The 25,542-nt window shown below is 31.8% G+C and overlaps 2 protein-coding genes across 3 annotated transcripts in view; one reads left to right on the top strand and one right to left on the bottom strand.

Annotated features, from left to right (window-relative positions):
* LOC135124412 (uncharacterized) overlaps positions 1-25,542 on the bottom strand; it is a 199,123-nt gene that overhangs the window by 34,100 nt on the left and 139,481 nt on the right. The gene's annotated exons all lie outside the window — the stretch shown is intronic.
* Positions 16,619-25,542, top strand: part of LOC135124411 (homeotic protein distal-less-like) — a 127,017-nt gene continuing 118,093 nt past the window's right edge. For both annotated transcript variants that reach the window (XM_064049459.1, XM_064049458.1), the window contains exon 1: positions 16,619-17,348. In XM_064049459.1, the coding sequence (XP_063905529.1) occupies positions 17,039-17,348 (310 nt within the window). In that variant the 5' untranslated portion in view covers positions 16,619-17,038. The remainder of the gene's footprint in view (positions 17,349-25,542) is intronic.

Genomic DNA, 25,542 nt, shown 5'->3' with positions numbered 1-25,542 from the left:
CCATATCATAAAATTTGTCTATCCAAAAAAATTAAAAAGTTATTGACAGTTTTACACTAAGTGCGTACTCTTGTACACATTTACCCTATCCATCATCACCATTTAGTTGTTATTCTATAGTATGTTTCATTAGCAACAATATCTTACGTAGAAAGTTTTAAGTCGGTTCAGCTCGTCTGCTTTTGCTAAATTTATATGAACAGAATTTTCCTCCTCTTTGAAGCACACTTAGTTAAATAAACCAGATTTTTAAGTAAACTATGTAAATTTTGTTCGTAATTTGTTTATTTTTTAATTTGAGTAAGCACAGTGTAATAATGACAATACTGCGATCTTATTCGAATTTCAGGAAAATAAGATGAGGCATTTTTGATTTTTCCAATAAAATGAAGTGTTTCGCTCATTACTTTTTATACACCCTGTATACACAATTCTAAAAAAATAGGAGTATATAAAGAAACTGCAGATGCAGAAACATTTTGTTTGAAAATTTCAAATGAGACAAACTTTACGAAATTTTGAAACAAAGCCATTAAATTGTTGGAAAGGATGAAACAATTTTGATTACTAACAATAAGAGTACAGCATTAAAATTAATCGTTTTTGTTGTCTGAAAGATAAATTGTACAATTCTGATTTTTTGTTTATGTCAAAGATACACCACAGATATAGGTATCTACAGGTCGTCAAAAAATGATGCACTAACTCTACACCACATTATTAAGTTCACAAGTCTAAAATCATGAAAAAAATTTTTTTGTTACACCTACGTTAATTTGAAGTTCAGTTACAATTTCTAAGTTTTTTTGTGTATTATAAAAGTAAGAAAATGTTGGCTAAAAGACATACGTCCAAAGTAATTTTAAATAATAAAAATCTAATCGATTTCATGTAGGTACTCTGCTCTAAGTGGTGAATTAAAATATCGAATAAAGGAAAAAATTAATCTTTGATTTTTTCAATTATTTTTCTCAGTCTTTAACAACGTGTCATATAGTTAATACCAGTGGCGGCTCGTGACTTTTTGAAATGGGACGACACAGTTTGATTGACGAGTTAAATATGAAGACATAAATCAGAGGACAATTTTTTATTAAATATTCAACTAAATTCATTATTTTTATTTAAAATCAAACAATTGGAATGAAAATGAAGTCCCGCAACTGTGTTACTGCTAGTGATCACCGCTCGAGCAGGACCCGATTCCAGACAAATACAACGACTAGACGCACGGTTTCCATGGCAACCGTATAAACAAAGCGTCTAAATGAGTCATGATTTGGTCCGCGTTGCAGCCTGTCATATATGACACAACATTTTTAGTTGCAAGTTTTGATACATTTTATGCAAATGGAGCAAGATAAAAAAATTAGTTTTGATAATTATGACACAAATTTCCAGACAATTTTTCAAATATTTAAAGTTACTATTTTGCTGTGTCCAGTTGTAATTTTGGGAGAGCACGTGCTCTTGTGCCGCGCCTGGTTAATACGGCATTTTTTTGACCACCCTGTAAACCATTAAAATAAAATTTGCTTAGAAAAGTTTTAAAACATAAGTGACAAAAACAAATTTTACGTTCTGTTTATTCTTTGAGGAGAAAGAGTGGACACAAAATTTTTGTGTCAAATTTCATAATTATTTTCTAAATAGACATTAGAGAGATACTTTTTTTCAAATTAAACACATCTAGTAATACTCATGAAAAATGGGTTCTCGATCTGTTTAACTAGAAAACACGGATTATGCTCACAAACGGTATTGAATAATCGTGTTGAAATGTTTAAAATTTAAAGCAAAATTAAAAAAAAAATCTAAAGCTGATGCCACGCACGTTGCCATATATAGAAATATAAAACATCAATTTTTTATTCAATTCAGTTTTTTTAATCCTAAAACTTGCTATATTTCAATGGCCGCATTTATCGAAAAAATAAAATTGAAAGTAACTTCCAGAGATCCAAATCTACAAGAAAATATCTTTAGGTACGTTTCGTAGGCGGTCCAAAACAGGTCGAAATTTTCAAGGATTTCAAAGGATTTAAAAAATTTTGTTTTCGAAAAAGTTGCATAAAATCCAAAAAAAGCTGTGGAACATGTTGATTCGAAAAATATAGGTGGCGTATTTTTTTTTAATCCTAAAATTGTCATATTTCAGTGAGAAACTACTCTCGAGATTCTATATTAAAAAAAAAATGATCAAAGGTTAAAACAATTCATTTTCATAATTGTTATTAACAATTATTAATTATTCTATTAAGCATGACAATTAATTTTATGATCCAATTCCTTCAAGCATTTGAAGTTGACTTTCACCGGCTTTATAATTAATTGCATTTAGCGCTTAGTCATTGTAGTGCAGCGATAGATTACAAACAAAATGTGCTAAAATTATTCAGCCAAAATTTCCTCGTCTCTGAAGTACAATCATCTAAATTCATTTTCTCAAATAAATTATAAAATTTGGTTCTGCTAATGTATTAATTTGGATAAGGTTAGTTCAATAGAAATACCAACACAACAGTATGTATTTCCAAAATTTCAAGATAATGGAGTAAGACGTTCTTGGTTTAGTCAATAAAATAAACCGGTTCTTTCCCTAATTTTTTGAGACACCCTGTATTATTCTAAATAATATTAATGCACTGATAAACTTCAAGTAGGCCCATAATATTTTGTACATTTCAGAGACGATTTATTCAGCAAAATGTTGACATGACGTCATCAAGTTTTTGAACGGAAGAAGTAAAACAGTTTTTTAGCAATTTAAAATGTTTACAATAAGCTTCAAATGTTTGCAAGATTTCAGAGCAGTCGCTTCTAGGTTTCTAAGTTAGATTGAAAAATATTATTTTACAATTTAGACTTTTTTTTCAAATCTAGTAGTCTAAGGTAAAAAACACAAGGGCGGATTAATGAACTATAGATATCTATAGAAGTATGTTATTTTACAAGTATAAATTTCATATTACATTTACTGTTAGGTTTCTAGGGTTTAATATTAAAACCGGATTCATAAACCACAAATATCAAAGTTTGTTGTTTTAAGAAATTAAATCATATTTACTATGTAAAATTTTAGAGTGACGTCGCCATCTTGTTGGTGGGGACGATTGAACCAATTTTGGATATTGTTTTCGCATCTACACGTCATTCATAAAATGCGTAAAAAAATTAAAAATAATTATCTATGTAATAAATCTCGACTTAGATTACAAACATAGATACTTGGGCCCGGGAAGTAAAAATTATTTTTATATAGCTAAGTATGTAAAATAAATATTAAGTAATATGTCACTGCACTATAGATAATAATTTTGCAAAAAATAAATGGATTATTACTTCCCGAGCGTAAGCGACTACTACAGTACGATGAAATAGGTCTCCCGTTTCCGTCTGTCTGTTCGTCCGTCCGTCTCTCCGTCTATCCGTCTGTCTGTGGTGTCGGATTTTCATTAGACAGATAATCTCCGAAAGTACTAGGCCGATTGTTGTCAAATTTTGTATCTATATTAGCAATATCATGTAGTTGGAAAACTCTAACCAAAATTTGTCTAATAATCCCCACCAATAATGTGATGACGTCACTTCACTTCAAAATTGTACATAGTGAATGGATTTTAAGTTGTATAAAATAACATGGTCCTACACATGTAGTTTATGACGCCGTGTTGAATTTTTACCCGTAACGTCCAGATTTTTGAAAAACAAGAATCAAAAATTATAAAACAACATTTCGCAATTTAATTTTGAACCTGCAAAATCGAATGCTTTGAAATCTTTTAGATTTTTTAAAGTTATGATAAGAATGATAAATTTTTAATCAAAATAAGTATATTTTCTTATCCCCTCCAAAAAATTGACGACGTCAGCTCAAAATTTTTGCCGAATAAATATTATATAAAATGTCCAAAATATGATGAGTCTTTTCTTATGATTTATCATTCCATTCATATTTTTTAGATTTGCTTGTACAGGGTGACTCAAAAAAATTTATCATTGCGCGATTTTTTTTTTTTTTCATTTTTTCATTAGAAAGATGTAATAACGATGTATTAACGATGATCGCTCTTTTCTAAAACCAGAATTTTTTGCCTCTTAGGTATTTTATTATGGTCCAATAAATTCAAAGTCGAGAAGTAATACACGATGTTGTAATAGTATATTACGTAATGAGAGTTGTAAGAAGCATCTTACGCACGAATGGAAAAAGTTGCGCACGAGCCGCGAAGCGGCGAGTGCATATTTCCATGAGTGCGTAAGGGCTTTACAACTCGAATTATGTACTATACTTTTTCTACGAGCACAGACAAAGAAAAAAATATTTTATTCATAAACATTAACATTTTAGTTTTATTAGATATTGTAATTATTTGTAGTAATTGTTTATTGTCACTGTACAGTTGTTAAATACAAGGGAATGGTCGGTAGTATTAGTTTTGTGGCTACTTGTACTCTGACTACAGGATGCAGTTACATTATGTTCTGAAATAGTGACATGGTTTCATTGTAGTTGACAACTCTTCAAAATATGCCAACATTACGTTTTTTGACAACGAATTTACTTTATTTTTTATTTTCCATTCCATAAATTTCTAGCTAAAATTTGATGGTTTTGTTGCTCTTTCCGAGCCCGTAGGGTATCTGAGTGGCTTAAAAGTACAAGAAAACACTTCAAAAGTGACGTTTCTGAAGAATTTTAACAATTTTCTTGTATCTACGAACGCCAGAATGCATAAAATTGACCTAATATCTTCATATCTTTCACGCGACTTTGTGGGCAATAGATTGTCGATAGCCGTTTTGGCCTTTTCAATTATCTCCGGCGGCGTGCACATTAATTCATCACTATCGCTAGACATTTTAGACTACAATTAAATAGAATCCGTAAAAAGAGAGAAATGTTGATATTTTTTGCAGTAAATGTTACCTTGTTCGTTTTCTTCTTTTAAAATTCTTTGATTATGCCTCTTTTATTAACAGTAACGCTGACAGTGCTTCACAATTTTGTATTTGCCTGTCCGTATTGTCATTTTCACTACCAACCTAAACTGAATAAATCGAAAAATCCCTAACTGTGCGATTTGCTTTTCTTACGCACGCTGTGCGTAAGGACACGCATACATGATTAGCGAGCTGTGTGATCTTAACGATTTACAGTGGTGATCGTAGAAAAAGTTAATTTAAACTTGATCGTTTCTTCCGTGGATACTTTGGTGTTGTGCAGGGTTTTCCACTTTTTTTATTGTTTATTTAAAAATTTTTTTTCAGTTTGTTACCTTACCTAGACGGTTTGAAAAGCTATGAAACTGAAGGAAATTAAAAACATAGGGGAAAGTATGTTAAAATGAATACCTATATGTAGTTTAATTTTAAATAAATAATTGATAATTAATGTAAAAAGAATCCTTTTGACACCTTCAGTAACCATTTATTCTTTATTGATAATAAAAGTATGTATTAGCCATTATTTACTATTTAGTGGTTATAATGTGAAACCAACTCATTTTTTAATATTGAAGGAAATATTTTATAGAAGTATGTAGGTATTTAATTTTTATCAATTTTCAACACTTACAGATTTTGCTTATTAATTACAATGGATAATTTATCTTTTTGAACTCATTTTTAAATGAGTATAAAATTGTATAGATTTGACTTACTCTTTTTTTACTATAATATTTTTGGCAATATTTTGTTCTATAAAATTTGTTTTGTTTGAATATTAGGCAAGCAGAAACGTTCGCAGCTTTAGCATTTTTTAAATATTGATTGCGACATATAAATATTGTACATTTTTATTTATATTCACACAACCCCATCCCAGTAATTTGTTCCACTGGAATTTAGTATACAATGGTTGTATGTGTACTTGATGAAATTTTATGGATACTTTTAGATTACAAGAAAAATGTAAAATCAATGAAATTATTATTTATTTTGGTCGAAAATAACAATCTTCTAAATGGACATATAACAACAACCCACACCCCGTAAATAAAATTCGCCCCAGAACCTCTTCAGACATCCTCTTCATTCACCATTCTCCGAACCGTCATTGCGTCATTGTCTCCCCGGTGGTAAAAACAACCACACCACTACAATACCCAGCCGTACCTTCCTCCTCCATTAATCACCTGCCACTGCCAAAATAGCCAGCAGTTCTTCTCTCCAGCGTTGGAGGTGTCGACAGGTAGACCAAGTCGAACGCAACGGTGACATGCACATTGTACAACGTCATGGTGTTTAATGATCCTCCATCTGAAGATGACGCGGCAGTAAGCCCGGTAGCTACTTTACTTATCTATTTAATATAATAGATTCGACGCCAGCAAGAAGAGAGACCTGTCCGAGAGACGGCCGGTCCTGCAGAAACCGACCGAGGATGTGGCGGCGGCGGCGGCACTCTGCCGATCACTCATCATCATCCGCTGTCTAATCATTTCGATCGACCGCTAGCTGCCTTTCTACTCTTTATTTCTGCTGCATAATCCACGTGAATTGATGCACACTGAACGATTTTTTTTTTTCATTCAGTGAGGAGATTTTGACACCACCTCTTACAGGTGGAGGGAGGTGGCGATTGGTTGTTGATTTTGGATCGCAAAAAGGTGAAAGAGAATTAGGAGATGGAAAATGAAGATTCATTCAGGTTTAGAGGGGTCATGTGGATAACGGACGCTTGGACAAAAAGGATAATTAATTGATGATAAATCAGATGATGGTAGATAAAGTAACGTTACTAAATAACAGCGACTAATTAAGGTTTTTGGACGAAGCGCGAACGTTAAATAAAGCGATTTTCAGTTTTGTGAAATAAACGTTTACCTAAAATGGAATACAATGTTCAGGAAAAAAATGTCAATTGCCATATAATTCGTTTTGTATAGTGAAAACGTTTCAAAATTATCACATTTAATTTAATTAATTTTAGACGAAAGAATTCTTGTCGCCTTAAAAACTACAGCCGATGTTGTGAACAAGAGGAAACTTGTTGTTGAAAAACATAGTTTAATTAATATACTCCAAAAACCTAAAAACCTGTAAAAATTACCATAGCGCAATGTATAGTCTCTCTAATACTACAAGGTTATATGGCTGTGTAGAATTAGGATTATTGAGGTGTTTATTTAATTTTCATTCTATTTGTGTTTTGTGCAACATTTTTACACTGAATTGCATTTAAGTACTATAAATAAATTAAAAATCTGATGCCCCGAATCTAAGACAACATTATTATTTAACAAAAATTTTTAAATGACAGATTTTTAAATAAGCAGATGTCTGTAGATTCCTGTAGTTTCGCAAGTACACTTGACATTTAATTTTTTAACTACCTTATCCATGTCATTGAATAGTAACTAGTAGCGTTACAATCTAGATTTAAATGAATAATAATGTTTAACCACCTACTAACATCTTATTTTCATTACCTAATTTCTACATTCCTAAATAAACTTAGCTATTTTTTATGCCTAAAGCCTATATTATTATGACTATCCTTTCTGACACCAATAAATAAATCAAGAATATGAAAACTCGATAAGTGACGCAAATGTTGATGATTGTTTTGAACCCTTAGGGAGAGGTTAGTCAAAGATGTAAAGATATATAAGGTGTTTCATTAAAAAAATTAAGTTGTGTGTTACACCTTAAAAACAGCACACTCTGTATAGCTAAAAGTAACTTTGGAGTATAGTCCTCAAAGAGCCGTTCAACTTTGACTTTTTTGTACTTCTAATAATTAATGAAATATCGAGGAAAAAAGAGATATAGCAAAATTTATTTAGGTTTAGAGGGAGTTTGTTAACGATGTTCCATTTAATTTTGTTGTTTAGATTGCGAATCCTAAACATGAACAAGTTAAGCACTCAAGCAAATCGTTAATATATAATATGATGAATAAAAAAGATCCCAGATTTGACCCTTGCGGGACCCGGGAAATGTAATTTACGTAATTTCTTATGTTTGTAATGTAAGATTAGGACAGACTTAAAGGCGGATTCCGGCAACCAAAATTACCAAGTTTGTGAATAAAATGTAGCGGGAAATTGAGTCAAAATATTTCGAACAATCTGCAGATTCCCTGCAGGTGCTCCTGTGCAGGTGTTTATTCATAAATAGAAGGGTAATAAACAATATTTGACAGAAGTTGATACTTTTATAGTACCTAATCTTATCGGCGGCCTTAAAAGTTAGGTCTGCGAATTACAGTTTCCAGTACTATATACACATATAAATTGTAAATTATTCTGAAAAAAAAGACATTATACGATAAATAGTTGATTAATATTAAATTAAATATTATGCGATAATCATTTTTCAAAATATTGAACCGGTTTGTTATTTATCAGACAAATTACTGCAAGCAAAAGCGAGACTTACCTAAATGATATATGTAGTATAATAACACCAAAACTCTGCCTATAAAATTTATGGCAATTTATTTAAAGGATAAATTTTCTTTCCATCAAGTGGAAACTTATACTTATAACTTATTTTAGCAATTTAGTTAAAAATGAAAAATATGTAGATATCTACTGATTGTCGAAGCTGAAATGGTAATCAAAATTTCACAATATACCTACCTAGATACTAATAAATTTATTTATGAGAAAAATTAACATTGATAATAATTTGAAATTGCCAATTTTTCATATTTTGTGACAAAAAAAAGAGAATTTGCCTTGCCTTCATGATGTAAAAAATCAGCTACTTAGCTATATGCTCCACAATAGTTAAAATTGTCCTAAAGTTTTGAAGTGTTTATGACTTTGAATGCATAAACATTTGGCATCCATAAAAGTAAAGGTTTTTCCAGGCAAACGGATTTACTAAACCCCACTGTGGCGAACTCTGACGTTCTGTTCAGGTATCCGTGTTTGATTTATTAGGGTAGTTTGGCTTAAGTCATAAAAGTTTTACTAAGTACATCAGGGCTGGATTTAACTATTCTAATGCCCTAGGCACCAAAGACTGGTGGTGCCCCCAACCCTCCAACGTCTTTATTAATTTTATTGAACAAGAATCTACCTTCATTTACAAGTTTATACTTGTAAATATATAGTCTAAAGTATTTAATATCTTATTAGAGTTTCCTCAAACATATACGGCGTTTATGACTTCACACCAATTTGACTCCCATTATAATTCAATAGGTCCTCACAACCGGATGTCTTAAACCCGCTCAGCGATACCTACCTGAAAAGACCTTTTCTGGTAAAAGCACAGGGCAGGACTGAGTTTTGCATTTACCGACAACTGCGCCTTTCGAGTTTTTTATTTTAAGTAAAAACAAAATAACTTTGTACTGAATCATTTTTTATTACAGCAAATTAGTTAGAATTTTGACATACACAACTAAGTATTTACTTATTAACTACTACTGCTTATTTATTGATCGAAATACTCGTAGTCACTGTCATAATTACTCGACTCTTCTAAATTCACAATTAACGGTTTTATCAACCGTGCCCTGTACTGGTCTTTTCCTGAATTTATTCTTCAAGAAGGCATTGTGTTTTGTAGCTTCTGCTACAAACCGCATTTCTATTTACAAATATATGTTTTCGGATCATCGGCAAAATTTGTTGCTACAATATTTCGAAAAGTATTTAAAAATAAATTGCTCAAAAAATACTAATTAAATGGCCTATTATTATTAATTTTTATTTATTTGTCACTATTTAGTGTAAGACAATAATTTTTAAAAATTTTATCTATCTATGTATTTTTTATTAAAAAAATTAAGTTTGATAAACCTGTTTTTATAATTTGTAAATAAATTTAGTTGTGTTATTACACTTATTTTCAATTTTTGGAGGATATGCAACTGCATATCTCTGCATATATTAATAAAGTTACAGCATATTTGCATAAATTTCATGCATATTACATGATCATATTTCTCAAAATTTTGCTGCATACTTTTCGCTCTCTAGTCATGTATTATTTTTAATATAACAGCAATATGAATGTACCCTCTGGATTTGAAACAAAGGACGGTAACATCGTCAAAATTATTTGATTTATCAAAAAAGTTAGTGGACCAGTTTTCTATGATTGCGATCGTACTTATTAAAGATTTTATGTTTTTTGCTTTCAGTATCTTAATAATATTTTCAAATGTGCAGAATAATGATTAAATAATTAAGGTACGGAAGAAACGATAAAAACAAAATTACTCTTAGTCCGGTCCTTCGGGTCTCGGCCGTCCCTGGCACGTGGCATGGTTTACATTTACTAAGCTTTATGAAGGGTCGGCTGTAAAATATTTTAAACGTCAAAGCCATAAACGCCTTATAAGTTTGAGGAAACTATAAATGATTCTAAGATTGCTGAAGTTGCACAGCATGAGTCTCCCAACGAGTGCCCGAAAGTCTCTTCAAAATGTTGTCATTTTGAATAGCAGATTTCGTAAGATTCTACCCGCCTGTAGAGGCCGAAAAAAATTATACACTATTTGTATAACAGAAAAAAAATTAATAGCAATTTGACATTTTTTTTTAATTTGTGGCAATGTCAAAGGGGCTTTTTAAATTTATTAATAATTTACGAATTTTAATTTTATTTTAAACATAAAAAATGAAATGGCGTTCACTTTTATGAAAATTGCAAGAACTGAAAACTTACCTTTTCTAAATATGACTGACAACAATAATATTTACAAAGGTACTAAAATAAAAATCAAATTGTAATGCTACTGCACAAATTGCGAAGCGCCGAAAGCTACTAAATCTGCTACTGTACGATGCTGAAACATATTTTTTCTTAAATGATCTGTTTAGAAAATCTCCTATTTAAATTCTCAGAAATTTCGGAAACTATTTTATGGTCTTGCACACGGTTTGTACGGCAAACCAACCTTTGTTAGCATAAGGAGACGGGTTCTATAAGGTTCAGTATTCCGTACTGATTTGTTCGCAAACTGGCCGCCTCTGCACATGTGATTTCCTGTGTCAGCAGCGGTACACTACCACAAAGAATTACCCGAACAATTAAAAATTTGTCAATGAGTACTAAGATAATAAAATGTTGCAATTTTTTATTTTAAATATACATTTCCAAAGGTTTTGGGGCCCCTCCAGCTTTGATGCCCTAGGCCAGTGCCTAGTGTGCCTTATTATAAATCCAAAGCTGAAGTACATGTCAAACGGGCTTAAAGCATAGAAGATTAACAAAATTTGAACAAGAAGCGACACTCGTGTCGGTGCCTTTGATTCTTTGCCGGTCAATTTTGGGGGACTTTGGCCATTTTGTTGGGGTGCTTGGATGCGGGATTTTTATCAAAGGTTGAATGTTGTGTTGTAATTTATGTCGGGAAAATTGGTCGCACGTAAATTTGTCGCAGAGTCAAAATATTTTGTTTTCATAAAATTATTTTTTTTATATTTTGATTCTTACGTTTCAATATATTTAAAAAATACTTAGCAAATAAGATAAGCAAATCCAGCTCTCATAGATCAATAAAAAGCAATGGGAATAAGACATTCATGTCACTGTCTTGAAAAGACGTCAGATTAGGTATATTGAGTTTTAAAGTGTAAATTTGGCTAGAATTGTTGACAAAATAAATTCATAGTACCAAAATTTCAGATTTATTTTCCAACGTGAGTCAGAATGACAATAAAAAGCCATTTACAAAGTTTTTAAAATGCATGGTCAGAACGGATAGAACGGTGAAAATGTGTGTATGAAATAAGTGACGACAAACGTCTGCTTCAAGAATTGCTATGTCCGTCTACAGTAAACAAAGACAGAACAGTACGATACACTGCCTGTACACTTTGATATACTAGAAATCGTTTTCTCCATGGTGATAGTGACTTCTTGTTCAAATTTTGTTAATCTTCTTTGATTAGTGTACAAAAATAATGTTCTTACTGTATATTCTTTCAACGACGTAACATTTTCCGCTTGTACCTAATTAGAAATTAGCGATGAAAATTCTTCCTGTATACGTTTTCTATCCAGTTACAGCCTAGATTATATGTGTATTATATTTTTTCTTCCACACTAACTTCATATATTTTTTTCAACAAAGCCAAGCCTTTAATTTGTCAAAAAAAAAACTAAATTCGCTTTTGTTAATTTGCTGAGACTTTATTTCACGCTACTGTTTTGAATAACAACCTGTTAATCCCCAGTCCTATCCACGACTGTAAATTTTGTAATTTTAAATTTTCCACTGTTTCAAGAGAACCCGTTTTTTCTCATAATGTAACATAAGAAGTCGTATACAAAATTTGAATAATTAGTGCTGATCGTCAGAAAACATTCTGCTCCATAACTTTAAAAATCGATTTTAGTCGTAGGTAATTTTCAAAACAAATTATGCTCAATTATCAACATTTCACGCTTTGTGTTGCATTATTCATGAAAATTTCAACTGTATAAAACATTTTCCTACAATTATACTAATTCTATTCATTTTTCGGCCGAAGGACCCGTCCACAATTTCGGGAAAGTCCTTTAAATTCCAATTCGCATGTCAAAACTGTATGCATGATGCACCCTATTAAAATAAGGCAATCAAGAGATGACAATAACAACATTGTTACAAACGCTGCTTGTTGAGCGTAACAATAAATGAAACGACTGTCAATTTCGTCATATTATCCTTGGACGGTTGAGTGAAACGATCTGTTCTTTATTGTTATTATTACTGTTAACAGTGCGACGATGATGATCAAGGAAATAATATTTAATAACAAAAAACTGTTACCTCTCGTGTCTTATTTCGATCCGACAACTCAAATCCTTCCACGACCCGTAATCGCGCTAATTACTCGAAAAAATGTGTTGTAGAGCAGCAGCCTGCATAAGCAATGAGCTGTTTTGAATAACAAAATATTGCTCTGGATGTTTGATCCTATTACATGAATTTTTTCAGGTACGCGCTGTTAATAATTTTATTAAACAAATTTATGCTAGGCTCGAGTCGGCTCTGTTATTAACTTATGCATAAATTTGTAATTGTGGCTCGAAAAATTCAAATTGATAATCGAGATAAGTTGCTGATGAAAACTTCCTTTAATTTGCCATGGCGATACCCTTCCGCTTCGGACGAAGTGTATTTTTCGGCCCACATTGTAGACCGCGGTTTTGATTTCTAAGGAGAATTGCTAAGTCGGTGATATCCGGAATAACGTTGAATTAGAATGGAAACGGCACCTACCCACTGCATTCCTTTTGCGATTAAATGTTGAGAAATTATGGATTTTTTGAGACGGTTACAAGTAAAAAGCCTTAAAACGCGATTGAATTTATTGTACAGTTAAGAATTATTCAAATTATTTACACAATAATATTTTTATTGATTCACGAGCTGTCACTGAAAAAAAATATATCTATCTTCAAAGAGAACTATAATGTCTGATGCATTTTTTATTATCTACATAAACGTTGTAACTTATTTCCAAAAAATTTTTTTAATTGTTGATTTTTTAAGTCTGTTTTATAAACTCAACTCAGCCAATTAACTAAAATTAAAAACACAGTTTCTACGGGCGGTTCTAGAGTTTTTTTTTTATATTTTGAATTGGCATGAGTTTTTGAGTTTATTTAAAATAATTAAAAATTCAAGACGAAAATGTGGTCCAAATTATGAAAAGAATGAAAATTAAACAGACATCGATTTTCGAAAAACTAATTAAAATTAAACATTTACAAGATGTGGAAAAATTAAATATAAATCATCGTCTTAAAATATGTTTTGAAGATCTCAAGGGCATGGAGATATTTTTTCTGAGATAAATTCTGAACTGATGATTATTCGTTTTGGTTTGTACCTATGTAATAATTTCAGCATAAAATTTAAATTAATTCATTGGATTTTATACTGTTTGCGATAAAACTTAGACAGCATTATTAAGAGTTTGACGGGTAGTTAAAACCACTGAATCTGAGAAGCGGCAAATATTTTAAAATTGTAGTACCTATACTGGAAATTTTTTTGAAGCAGCAAGAATTCTTTTCTTTGTATTCATATTTTTCTGATTAAAAATAATTTTTAGATGTGATAATTTTGAAATATTTTTACGATAATTTATTATCACGAAACAGTAATAAAATAATAATAGTATAATAATAACAAAATACAGAATGTCCAGAAAGGGTATCTAGTAAAAAAGAAACTCTAAGAAATAACAAAATAAATCAATATTAAGTATATACCTAATTAAAAAAGAAAAGCATGAAATTAAGAAAAATACCTACAACTTAATAATACATGCAATTTAAGTGCAGTTGATATAACAGATTGGATTTTTTTTTAATTATTTAGAAAGATATCTGTACAGATCTGCAATGACATTTTTTATTGAATATTTAATTCCATAACAGCTGTTAACAGTTAGCAAGAACAATAAATATTGCAATTTTGTTAACAACTTTTGGTTGAGTAAATAAGGTTGAAACTGTGTATGTATGGAAATGGATATAGATAATATGTAAAAATTGTATCAGATTCCTTACAATTTAAATACTTGCTATTTTTACAATTTACCTATCATCAGTTAAACTGTAACAACATAATTGTTCTCCACTAAAAAGTGTTAAATAAAATATTTTAAAATATTAAGTATATATGAACACATAAGAAAATATTTAAATTTTTATACTTCTATAAATTATAATAGGTACCGAAAGAGCAAAAAAAACCAGGATCAAAGACAGCAATGGAGTTCTGAAGATTTGTCTTTGATCAAATTGGCAGACGAAAATTGCAGCAAAGAGAAATCTTTAAAAATTCATGGCTGTCTTTGATCGTGTTTTCCATTGCTTTCTTGCTAGATCGATTAAATCGCCCCTAAAATTTTGTTTTAATTTTTATCCCTTAAACATAATAACACTGGTTACGCATTCTAAACCTCCATGTTTATACAAAAAAAAAATATATGATCACATTGGTTCTCAAAATCTTCTGATCCCATGGACGTCCAGATTCGGTTAAAACTTCGAAACGAAATTCACCATGGCGTGATCTTTTAAATTTAGCACGGACATTTAGAAGGACATGATAAAAATCTTTTTGATTTTGCGCTAAAGGTCGTCGTACCTACCTTGATTTTACTAAATACCCGGTTTTTGTTTCGACGTTTATGGCCATCTAATGTGACAGATTTAACATAACGTCGGAAGTAACAATGCGCTACATCCGCTTCGTTTTCGTATGACAGGTGACGTCACACTGAAATGATTACCCGATATTTATTTAATGACAGCTTAACCTTTTGAAAACGCTTTATTGGTTTCTCAGTTATGTTAATAAGTCAGGATTTTTTTGAGGTATTTATAAACAACACACACATAAACTGCAGGTTTATAATAAATTAGTAAAAAAAGATTTAATTGTCGATATATTCTGTCAATACATAAAAATAATGCTTTTATAATTATAGAACTGAAAGCGAATTGGAATTTTTAATTGGCTTTCTTTAGATTATATGTTGTTATTTATTCATTGTCTTAAAAATATATACCTATTATCTACGATAAATTAAAATATAAATGAAATATTATTTTCATGTAACGTTCCCTGGATTATTTATTATGTACATATTCCACAATTCTGATTTAAAATTTACAAAAATCGGCATAGGCATCGAGTTACCGATTTTATAAATAATCAATACAAATAGTTTAAATACTTACATTCAATAAGTACGTTTATAATATGCTATATTAAATCTATAGAGCGGTATATGCATGTACATTAAGAAGATAACCATGCGTTAATTCAATTTATTATAATTTAAAATTAATCATAGGTATGTTAGTGAGCTTACCTTTCTTGTTATGGGGGTAAGCACATAGAAATATATTGGGGCGTACTTACTTATCGATATAAATAAATTAAAAAAATTAAGTGTTTGTGTAACACTTGTCTAATAAATCAATAGCCTTGAAACGCAGGATGAATATTTAATAACAAATTAAAGAATATTAAGCAAATGGCATAACATAATGAATTCGTGATGAGCCGCGTTTACCCTAATTGCACTTTCATCCCCGATAATTATTTAATGTATTAATTTTGATTAAACAAATTCCCGCCAATATCCACAACGCAATGAACCGTCTAAGGGATGAAATTTTAATGTGGTTCGTTAGCATATCGTTCGCGGATAAACACCGAATCAGCCCCAAAAAGTGCCCCCACTTGACCGCCAAAAATCAATAAGTGCATAAACCAGTTTAGTCGAAAATACAGCGTTTCGCTTTAATCGCTGGTTATTTGTCCGAAAGCCCAATTCACACCATCAAATTATAATGAATTGTCACCGAAAAGCACAATATTTAAAGAGATTGATCATAATGTGTCTGTAATAAAGCACTCGCCTGTTAACAACACCTTAACCTAACCTAAAAATGAAGCGCCTGCCAGTCTGGCAGGGCGGGGAAAACGGCGCGATGACGCCCCCCTGGCGCAGCTCCGGTTAAAAACGTGTTTAGACCACGCCTGATACGGAGTGTGGGCCTATCGAGGAGCGGCGAGGCGCGGTTTCGAGCGCGTAACGCTGAATGGTAGCGAGATCTGCCGGTTGAAAGGTGCAACTAAGCGGCAAAGCCAACTATTATATGATTATTCTTCATTATAGTCCCTACAGTCGTAGGAAGTAGATGGTTGGTTTAGAGAGAGCAATTTTCGACGTAAAAAAACGACATATGCGCTCAATTTCGTGTAATTTGGTTTCGGGTTAATCTTGGAATAGTTTTTACTCAATTATAGTGTGAATTACACGTATTATCGTCGAGTACCGTAATTGCCCCAGCGGTTCGTCCGACGCGCTCTCCGTCGGGGTTTTCGGTTCCTTCGGGGTGGTTTGTGATCGAAGATAGCTTGTGAAGTGTCCGTCCAAACTGTGCTTCCTAGTGCTCAATGTGTCCTTGCGTTTGAAGACGAGGCCACTAACTGCCCAAGACGCCTCCGCTGCTCTCCAAAGTGGATAACAAACCCTTCACGACGCTGAACTTCACGGACCTGGGGTCCCCTTTCGGGGGGCCTAACGAGGAACCCCCCGGCACGCCCAACACCATGTCGGGGGAGGCGCACATCGGGCCGCCGACGCCGCACGAGTCCAGCAGCTCGACGCCGGTCTCGAAGAGCGCCTTCATCGAACTCCAGCAGCACGGCTACGGCCCGCTGCGGACGTCGTACCAGCACCACTTCAACTCGCCGGCGGGAAACGCGCACACGGGGCCGACGGGCACGCACGACGCCGGCTTCCCCAGCCCCAGGGGCGCCCTGGGGGCATACCCCTTCCCTCCTATGCACCAGAACTCCTACACGGGATACCACCTAGGATCGTACGCCTCCAACTGCCCGCCCTCACCCAAAGATGACGGTAAGTCCAGGTGGTGCGACGGTACCGACGCTAAGTGACAAAAGGGAACTTATGGTTTATGTTACCATGGTGGTACAGTCGGGAGTGATTAGCGAGGGTGTGCGAATTATTTTCAAAAGTACTACTCCAGGACGGAACTTGGAATTCTTATACTCGTACAGGATGTTTCACCGAGACTTAGCCCTTATTTGAAATTTTTTAGTTATGAAGGTGGACTAAATATTCGAGACACCTAGACAGGAGTTCCAAAATTCTTACTACAATTTTAAAAGCAATAAGTGAGTGTTAGTACTTTCATGAAAAACTATACACCAAACTAAAAAAAAATAACTAGAATTTGATTACGAAAAAACGTGACATCTAACAACGTTCGTCAAATCAAATTTATCGACCCAAAATTATGACTACTCAATGTTCACTAGTTCGACTAGAATATAGATTGGACTAAATTCCATTTTCAAATCACTGTCTGTAGTTGACTTAAAATAAATAAATACAAACTCTTCGATTTCTATAACAAGCAAAAATTAAAAAGAGTTTATTGGCGGTTGCGAATTTTTCATTCGAGTGAAGAATATGGTACCTAGATTTTTAAAGTTGAAATTAAAGTTTGATATACCTTAAAATAGTACTCAAAAAATTTTTGCTAACTGCGGTATTTTAATAATAATATGAACTACATGATAATTGTTGTGAGAATTTTGAAACGCCCAGTATATTTTTAAATTGCGCAAAAAAGTGTAAGATCAACCTATGGCAATCTTGAAAATTTTTTAAAATGTTAGAAAACTCTATTTTTATAAAATTTATGAAAATATTCAGTGCTCTGAAAAACAATGTTTGGACCATACACACCCGGTATATACGACTGAAACAGGTTTAGATATATAAAGAAATGCGCAATAGACAGCCTTGGGGTTGGGGTTTTGAACACAGAATCTAATCAAAAATTCACCAGTTTTGTTCACATTTAAACCAATTTTGATTTCTAAATATTTCTTGTTGTATTCTTATTGGGTTGGTATTTATTTGAAAAATAGTTAGTTCTTTGGTGTTAAGGAAAAAAGGTGTTCCTCACGGCACATTTTAAGCCAATTTTCCAAAGTAAATAAATAATAACCTTCTACAACATATTTGAAAAATTTTAAACCACTTATTTCCACTCATTTTTGTATAAAACAGTTTTTGGGCATTAGAATAATGTTTAAACGACCTATAAATTTTTCCAGTAAATCTTCGAAATCGAAACAGAACAGAGAACAATTCTTTTGGTGAAACATGCTGTATGTACGGGGTGAATCAGCGAAAAGGGTACCCCTCGAATAACTTTTTTATTTATGAACTTATGTTAATGGAATTCAGTTCATAAATAAAGACGAATGATTTCTATGAATGCATCACTTCAATAGAATGAAATAATTGACAGAAAGCTCAATAATTTAGAAAAAGTCGTCACAAATATATATTTTTTTAATTTAGCGGAATTTTTATTTTATTATAAAGTTAAATATTTATTATCTTGATACGTTTTATTTGCTTTTTTTTTCTTAAACCTTTTTCTCTGCTCTGTTTTCTAAACACGTTTCTACACAAGCTAAGAAAGCTAATTTTTCACATATTTTTGAAATAAAAAAAAAATATGTACGCACTACTAATAAATAAAAAAGTTATTTGACTAACTCAATATAAAAAAACACAAGCTCATTTTTACTGATTGTTCACGTAAAAGATTCAGTCCCCTTGAACTTACATGCCGTAATTATGAAAAATGTTAACCAAATTCAATTTTTGACTCACTCTTTGCAGATGATTATATAAATTAAAATTTAAAAAATCTTGAAAATCTGTAACTCACACAAATGCTGACTTCATTGGAAATTAAAAAGAGTTTACATCGATTTTACTGCGAATTTTTCTTGCAAGCTATCTTTTGAACAACATGAATTAAGTTAGGATTAAAGTCTCCTATAAATCTTCAAAAAATTCTGGAAAAAACTGAATTTCAACGAATTGATTCGAAAAACATTACGCACCGAGATTTTCGAAAAATTCGGTTTGCAAATTGAAATTTTTAAATATCTCGAAAGCTCGAATACACTCAAAAATTTCATACATTTGAAAAGTTGACTAAAATCCTCAAATTCTGGGAAATACGTTATGACGAGCTGCTTCGAAAACAACGTGTTGATCTCAGATCAAGATTTTCGAAAAATTCGTTTTAGAAATAAATTTTTCGCACAAAGTTATCTCTCAGACTGTAAAGAAAATATTTTGGTAATGTTGTACAAAAATCTTTGAAGAAAATCGTTGCTGTATGGTTTATTTGGATTCTAAAATGTGGTCAATAAAATTGGAGATAAATCCTCTGGGAATCTTGAAGCCTAAACAATATTAAAATATACTTTTAGAAAATATTAAACTTTTCATAAAGCTGTCTAAAATGAAGTTTTCTTCTTTCACAATAATTTAACATAGCTTTATTGACAAAATTTTCGACATTATATTATCTTAAAGTATGTGCACTTTCTTTCGAAAGTCTTTGGCCAAACATCTGTATGTAAAAACTGAAAAACCAAACCACATACCCACTGAAGAAAATAAAAAATCTTGATCTTTGTTATTATAACTGAAATCTCTAGTTTGGAAAAATTCGCTACAAAAAATCTAATTTTTTGGCTACTATATTTCTGTATCAAAACATATCGTCGATTTTTCTGTTCTCATAGCGATCAAATTTCAGCTTTGAAGCCATAATTTATTTTACAATAATTTATATCATTCCAAAAATGTACGCTTAGGGTAAATGTGTACAAGAGTACGCACTTAGTGTAAAACTGTCAATAACTTTTTAATTATTTTGGATAGACAAATTTTATGACATGGGTTCGTCATATACATGTTTAGAGATCAGATATATTTAATTGTACGTCCCAAGACCACTATATTTTAAGAGTAATTTCAATTTTTGTCAAGATGTGTAAATCCGCACTCTTAGACAGTCCACTGCACAAGAGTGCGCACTTGAACGCTTATGAGTGCGCATTACATTTTATGAAAAAAATCTTTATTTCTAAGGTGAAAATAAATAGGGACAAGTGACTACAGACTACACATACAACGGGATCCATATTTCTTCGTACTCTACGGGTCTTGAAATTCGAGAAAACGTAAAAGTAGAGAGTCGGTCGACGGACTCGATCACAATACTTCATTCGCTTACGCTCAGGAAGTAAAAATTAAAAAACAAACATCACCATAACCACCACCACACAACTTGAGAAGCAGTACAAAGTAGTAGAGTTAAATAATTCATTATAGTAGATATCATATGTATCTATAAGACTACGTATCGCAAGTATTGCGCACTCTTGTACATTTGTACATAACCTAATGTTTTCAAAGTTAAAAGCTTTTGATGTATAGAAAGTATAAAACTGCTAGTGTATAACGACACCTTAAAAGTTACAGCTAATGAACATTATTACTGTAAAATAAAAGAACTGGTACGTACCTTACAAAAAACTAAAACTATGAGTTGTAAAAATTACATCCACACAACGCGTAAACATAAAATCGTCAGTACGATCAAACTATAAACTATATACAGGTCACTGTTGCACCTTTATCTCAAGTTTAGCATTTGATTGTGAATGGTATAACTTCATCTTACCCAGATGGCACTAATAAGCAGAAATCATCAGTGCGTACTCTTATACATATGCGCACTCTTGTACACATTTACCCTATCTTATTAGAATTTTAAAAATCAGTTGAATGTGTTACTCATTCAAAGCTGAAAATTTCCAGAATTTATATCATTTTGAAATAACTTAGTAGGTAGATACTGTTCTGTTTTTTAACATATTACAATCGAGATGTTTTTCCAAGGCTTGAAAAATGAAGAAAATAAACATCTAATAAAACAATGCATTGATTTAGCCTTACAGCAATATTTTATAATCAGATACCAGTGGTGTGGAACTATTTAAATAAATCAAAAGTTACTTCTTTAAGTATAGATTCGTTGGTACGTTTATTTGATAAATTCTTAGTCGTAATTCATTAGTCATTTTTCCAGTACAAACCAGCAACGATTTAGGATAATTTTGTGTGACAAAAATGGTCAAAGTATTTAATGCAATAATTATTATAATGAATTTATGTTCACCATATATGACATTCTTTAGTTGAAAAAAGGAGTTTTTATTCTTTTACGAAACATATTATTTTTGATTTTTATACATTTTCGCTCTATTGATGTAAGTATACAGTGTTTGTTCCTCACACCATCTCTGACAGAAAACAATTCTGGGATTGATAATCTTGCATGAACAAAAATCGATTTTGTATTTTTTTTAATACCAAAAATAAATTTTATCCCGACTGATTAAGACAGCACCACTTATCAGCGTGTACTACTATCTTTTACTAGAAAAATGTGTGTTGAGAATGGCAATGCAAACAACAAATCCCACGTGTCAGAATAAATTAATATAAAAAACACATGTGTATGCGCAGTTATGTCATTGTTATGGTTATCTAGGATTTTTAGATGCTTGACGTTCCGATAAGACCGAATTGTAAAGCATTTTAAAATATATATCTACAGTAGTCTGTCAGTTTTAAATGCAGTATGATTTATTATCACTAACTTTAATTTGTTATATTTTCTCATTTAAAAAATTTTTAGATACTAAAATTTAGCTTAGATACTTCTAATTACATGTACTGGTTGCAGTGGAAATTTAATTAGAAGTATGTTTATTCTGAGTTGTTGCTGTTTTTGCAGCAAAACCATACCTAATTGCTGTGTTTTCCAAAGCGTCGTTAATTATCTTTAAAGTGACAGAATATGATCTATTTCTGATATATATATTTTTTTAAATTACCATAGAAAATAATGTAAGAAAAACTAGGAAAAATATTGCCGTTCAATAGTTCAATTTCGAGTAGCTTCTCCGGTCAAACTGAGACCTTAAACTTAAAATTTCTGGAAAATCTTATCAATTAGAATACTACACATTCCAATAATATTTCTGCTGCCACAGCACGACCTAACCATGCCCATGTTTACCAACAATTATGACGATTCCATCAGAAAATGTTAATAAACTTCACTAAACTCGTCTCTTCTTAGAACAATCTCAATTCTCAAAGAAACAGTTCACCACAATTAATGGCTTCCATGAAACATTAAGATACCACAACAAATATCTCCTCTATGGATCAAACCGCCTTACTGGACCTTTCATATCAGATTTAGCCAACATGTTTTTTTCTTCTATTGACTAACTACATTATGCTTCGAATTTTATTAGTTTCCAATAAACAAAAAAAGTTCTCAAAGTGGTCAGTTTTTTCTGGCCGCTGGGTATTATCCTAATAGTATTATTCGTTCTCGTTTCTTCTCGCATAAAAACGTAATTCAAACTTACACTAAACCACTACGTTTATTATTCGATCGGCGTAAATGGCAGAATAAATTGTTTTTGAGGTTGTTTTTTCTCCGGCTTTCTCAGTTCTCACACAGATTTGCAGTGGTGTTTTATCTCGATGGACGGGTTTTTGTTTTTGATTAGAAAATTTGACGGTATAAAAAGCATTGACCGAATTATTGTTTACCGTTACGGATTTGTTGGGAATACCGCTGTTAAGTCTAGTTTCACTACGAAAAATAACCGAGAAATATAAAAATTTTGACTATATTTTTTAATGTGTAAATCCCTTTGATTGTAGAAAGTTAGCAGTGTTGTGTCAATGCTAAAAATATCTGCACCATCACGTAATTGTAAAATTAAGAATGACATAAAGACGCGTACAATTACGAGATTGAGATATTTAAGAAGCATCGTGTTATTTAATCTAACGGTCTCGTTCTTTAAAAACAAAAATAAAAAAAAAAGAAATAAAACTGTTGGTCTTGGACTTTTGTATTCGTGTTTTTTATTTTCATTAGCAACCATTTGAATCAAATTTTTGTTTAAAATTATGTAACATAAATAATATAGCTGCTGTGTCAGCATTTTTTACTGAGTCGGTGTTATGTAAGTAAAGATGATTTATTGTTAATCGTCTTAGTGCGAAAATATATTTTCTATAAGGAACAGATTATAATATTTGCATGGAAATAATGACAGTAGGCTCCATTTTGTTAAATATCTGATGCTAAAATTTTAACAATCAAAATCAGTCAGGAGTGGAAAGTTATCGTCTGGAAAATTATGTTTGATCACCTAAAATCTGCGTATAATCTCGATAAGATCATTAAAAAATTAATAAAGACTATCAGAAGTTGTTTTATGGACAGTTTTTTTAACACCGCGTGTTGGCTTATATTTTCTGACAAAAAATTCTGCAAAAAACGAAATCTTAACGATTTATAAACATCGAAAATAGCCATCATCACATCAGACGCCTGCCTCCTAATCCAGCAACATTAATTACATTTACCGGAATTAATATAGATTTACGGCAGGTCTGGCGTAAAGCAATTAACCAATTAGATAATTACAAATTGATGAATTAATTGCAGTTGTTTTTTAATTCGAGCGTGAGTTATTTGTGTCAAATTTCACATGTTCTCTTCGCTAGCATTTCGCGTCGAAACCGTAAATAACATCATTTGAGGCATTCAGCATTTAAATCTTGGATAAAGCGACTTGTTTTGCCATAGATGTGACCGGTATGTTAAGGAATACAAATTGAGTTGTGCAATAATTAGCCGTTTTATCTACCACAGGAATGATACATTCGATTGCTCGCAAAGGAGCCGCTCGTATTTTAAATAATTAGAAGAAAAAGAAAAATGGCATAGCGTTGCGGTTGTGTCTCTGGAAACTATTGATTTACAACCACAACATTCCCACGAGAGTTATGGATTTTTAATTTTACTACAGAAAATAAAATGTGAAAGTTGGGAATTCGAAAATGCACGAAAGAGTTCCAGCTTATTCGGGGTGGTGGGAGCTTTTAACATTGTTCTGAAACCGCAGAACGTTGTTAATTTTTGCCACTTGTTGTTCAAACAGAAAGCTATAAATTACCCGCATTCTGCGTTTTTTAGCAAGGCCTTGCGGACTGTATTAATTGCTCCAAATCCTTGACAGTTCTAATTAATTTTTCTTCGAATCGTATGACATAAAATTTTTCTGTTAATTAGTCTTGCTGGTGGAGGTAATTAAAGCGAATTTCCTACATGGGGATTTAATGATATTGGTCAGCCTGATTGCTGCAAGTACATATCAAATAATAATCTTTGACCAGGATTGACGTATAATTAATAATCTTTTTTACGAGTGCGTAATTGCAATAAATAATTGCAAAAACAACTTGGCTCCAGTTCTAGTTCTGGCGTCATTAATAATATCGTGCATCGAAAGGTCCTTCGTTTGTAATTGGTTTTTATAACGTATCAATTCCTGATTACTAAAAATGGTGACTTCCAATTCCACGGCGATCTAGGAAATTAATTATCGTTAAAATAGTGTCGGAAAGTTAAAATTTGACTACATTTCAAACTCTGAACAAAGTAACACGTCATCTGGTATGGCTGCACAGGTTGGTCAGTGTGATTTGTTGAAAAATTTAACGGTCAGAACCGTTTAATAAATTTTCTGTTTTATAGTCACACTGTCGTAGTGACTGACAGTGTTAATATTTATGCTTTGTGTAGTAGCGAGAACTGATAAATTTATTATCGTACTCGTGTATTTGTAAAGGCAAGTGTTTTCTAGCGTGTGTAGGTGTAGGACGACAATATGTGCACTTTTTTAATATTGTTGACACTTTTAGTTTGTAATTATGCCAGTTTTGATGAAATTAATGACTAAAAAATATCAATTATTGTTTTTGTTGTGTTCTATAAATATTTATTTATAAGTACTGTAAAAGTCTCTAAACCAGTGCTAGTTCTTATCTCTTTCAATAAAACATTTTAAATCAACGAAAATAGTTAAAAATGACATTCACTTCTTTTGCTTTTAATGTTGAATCTTTGGCAGTGCGAAAAACTGTATAATTATATCGTAATTCCATTTTGCACATTAAATAAACATTCGAATAAAATTTCATAAATCTATCAAAAATATTTAATACCAAAGTTATGCCGTGAAACGAGAGGCAAATTTTTACACAAAGTTAAACCAACAGGAGAATAAAACGACCTCAACATGGTTTAGTCTATAAAGGATTATGT

This window comes from Zophobas morio, unplaced genomic scaffold (genome assembly GCF_036711695.1).
Source record: "Zophobas morio isolate AGI-343-1 ecotype UQ-CSIRO unplaced genomic scaffold, CSIRO_AGI_Zmor_V1 ptg000007l, whole genome shotgun sequence".
In the NCBI taxonomy this organism is placed as follows: domain Eukaryota; kingdom Metazoa; phylum Arthropoda; class Insecta; order Coleoptera; family Tenebrionidae; genus Zophobas; species Zophobas morio.
This window is presented reverse-complemented; position numbering and strand designations above follow the sequence as displayed.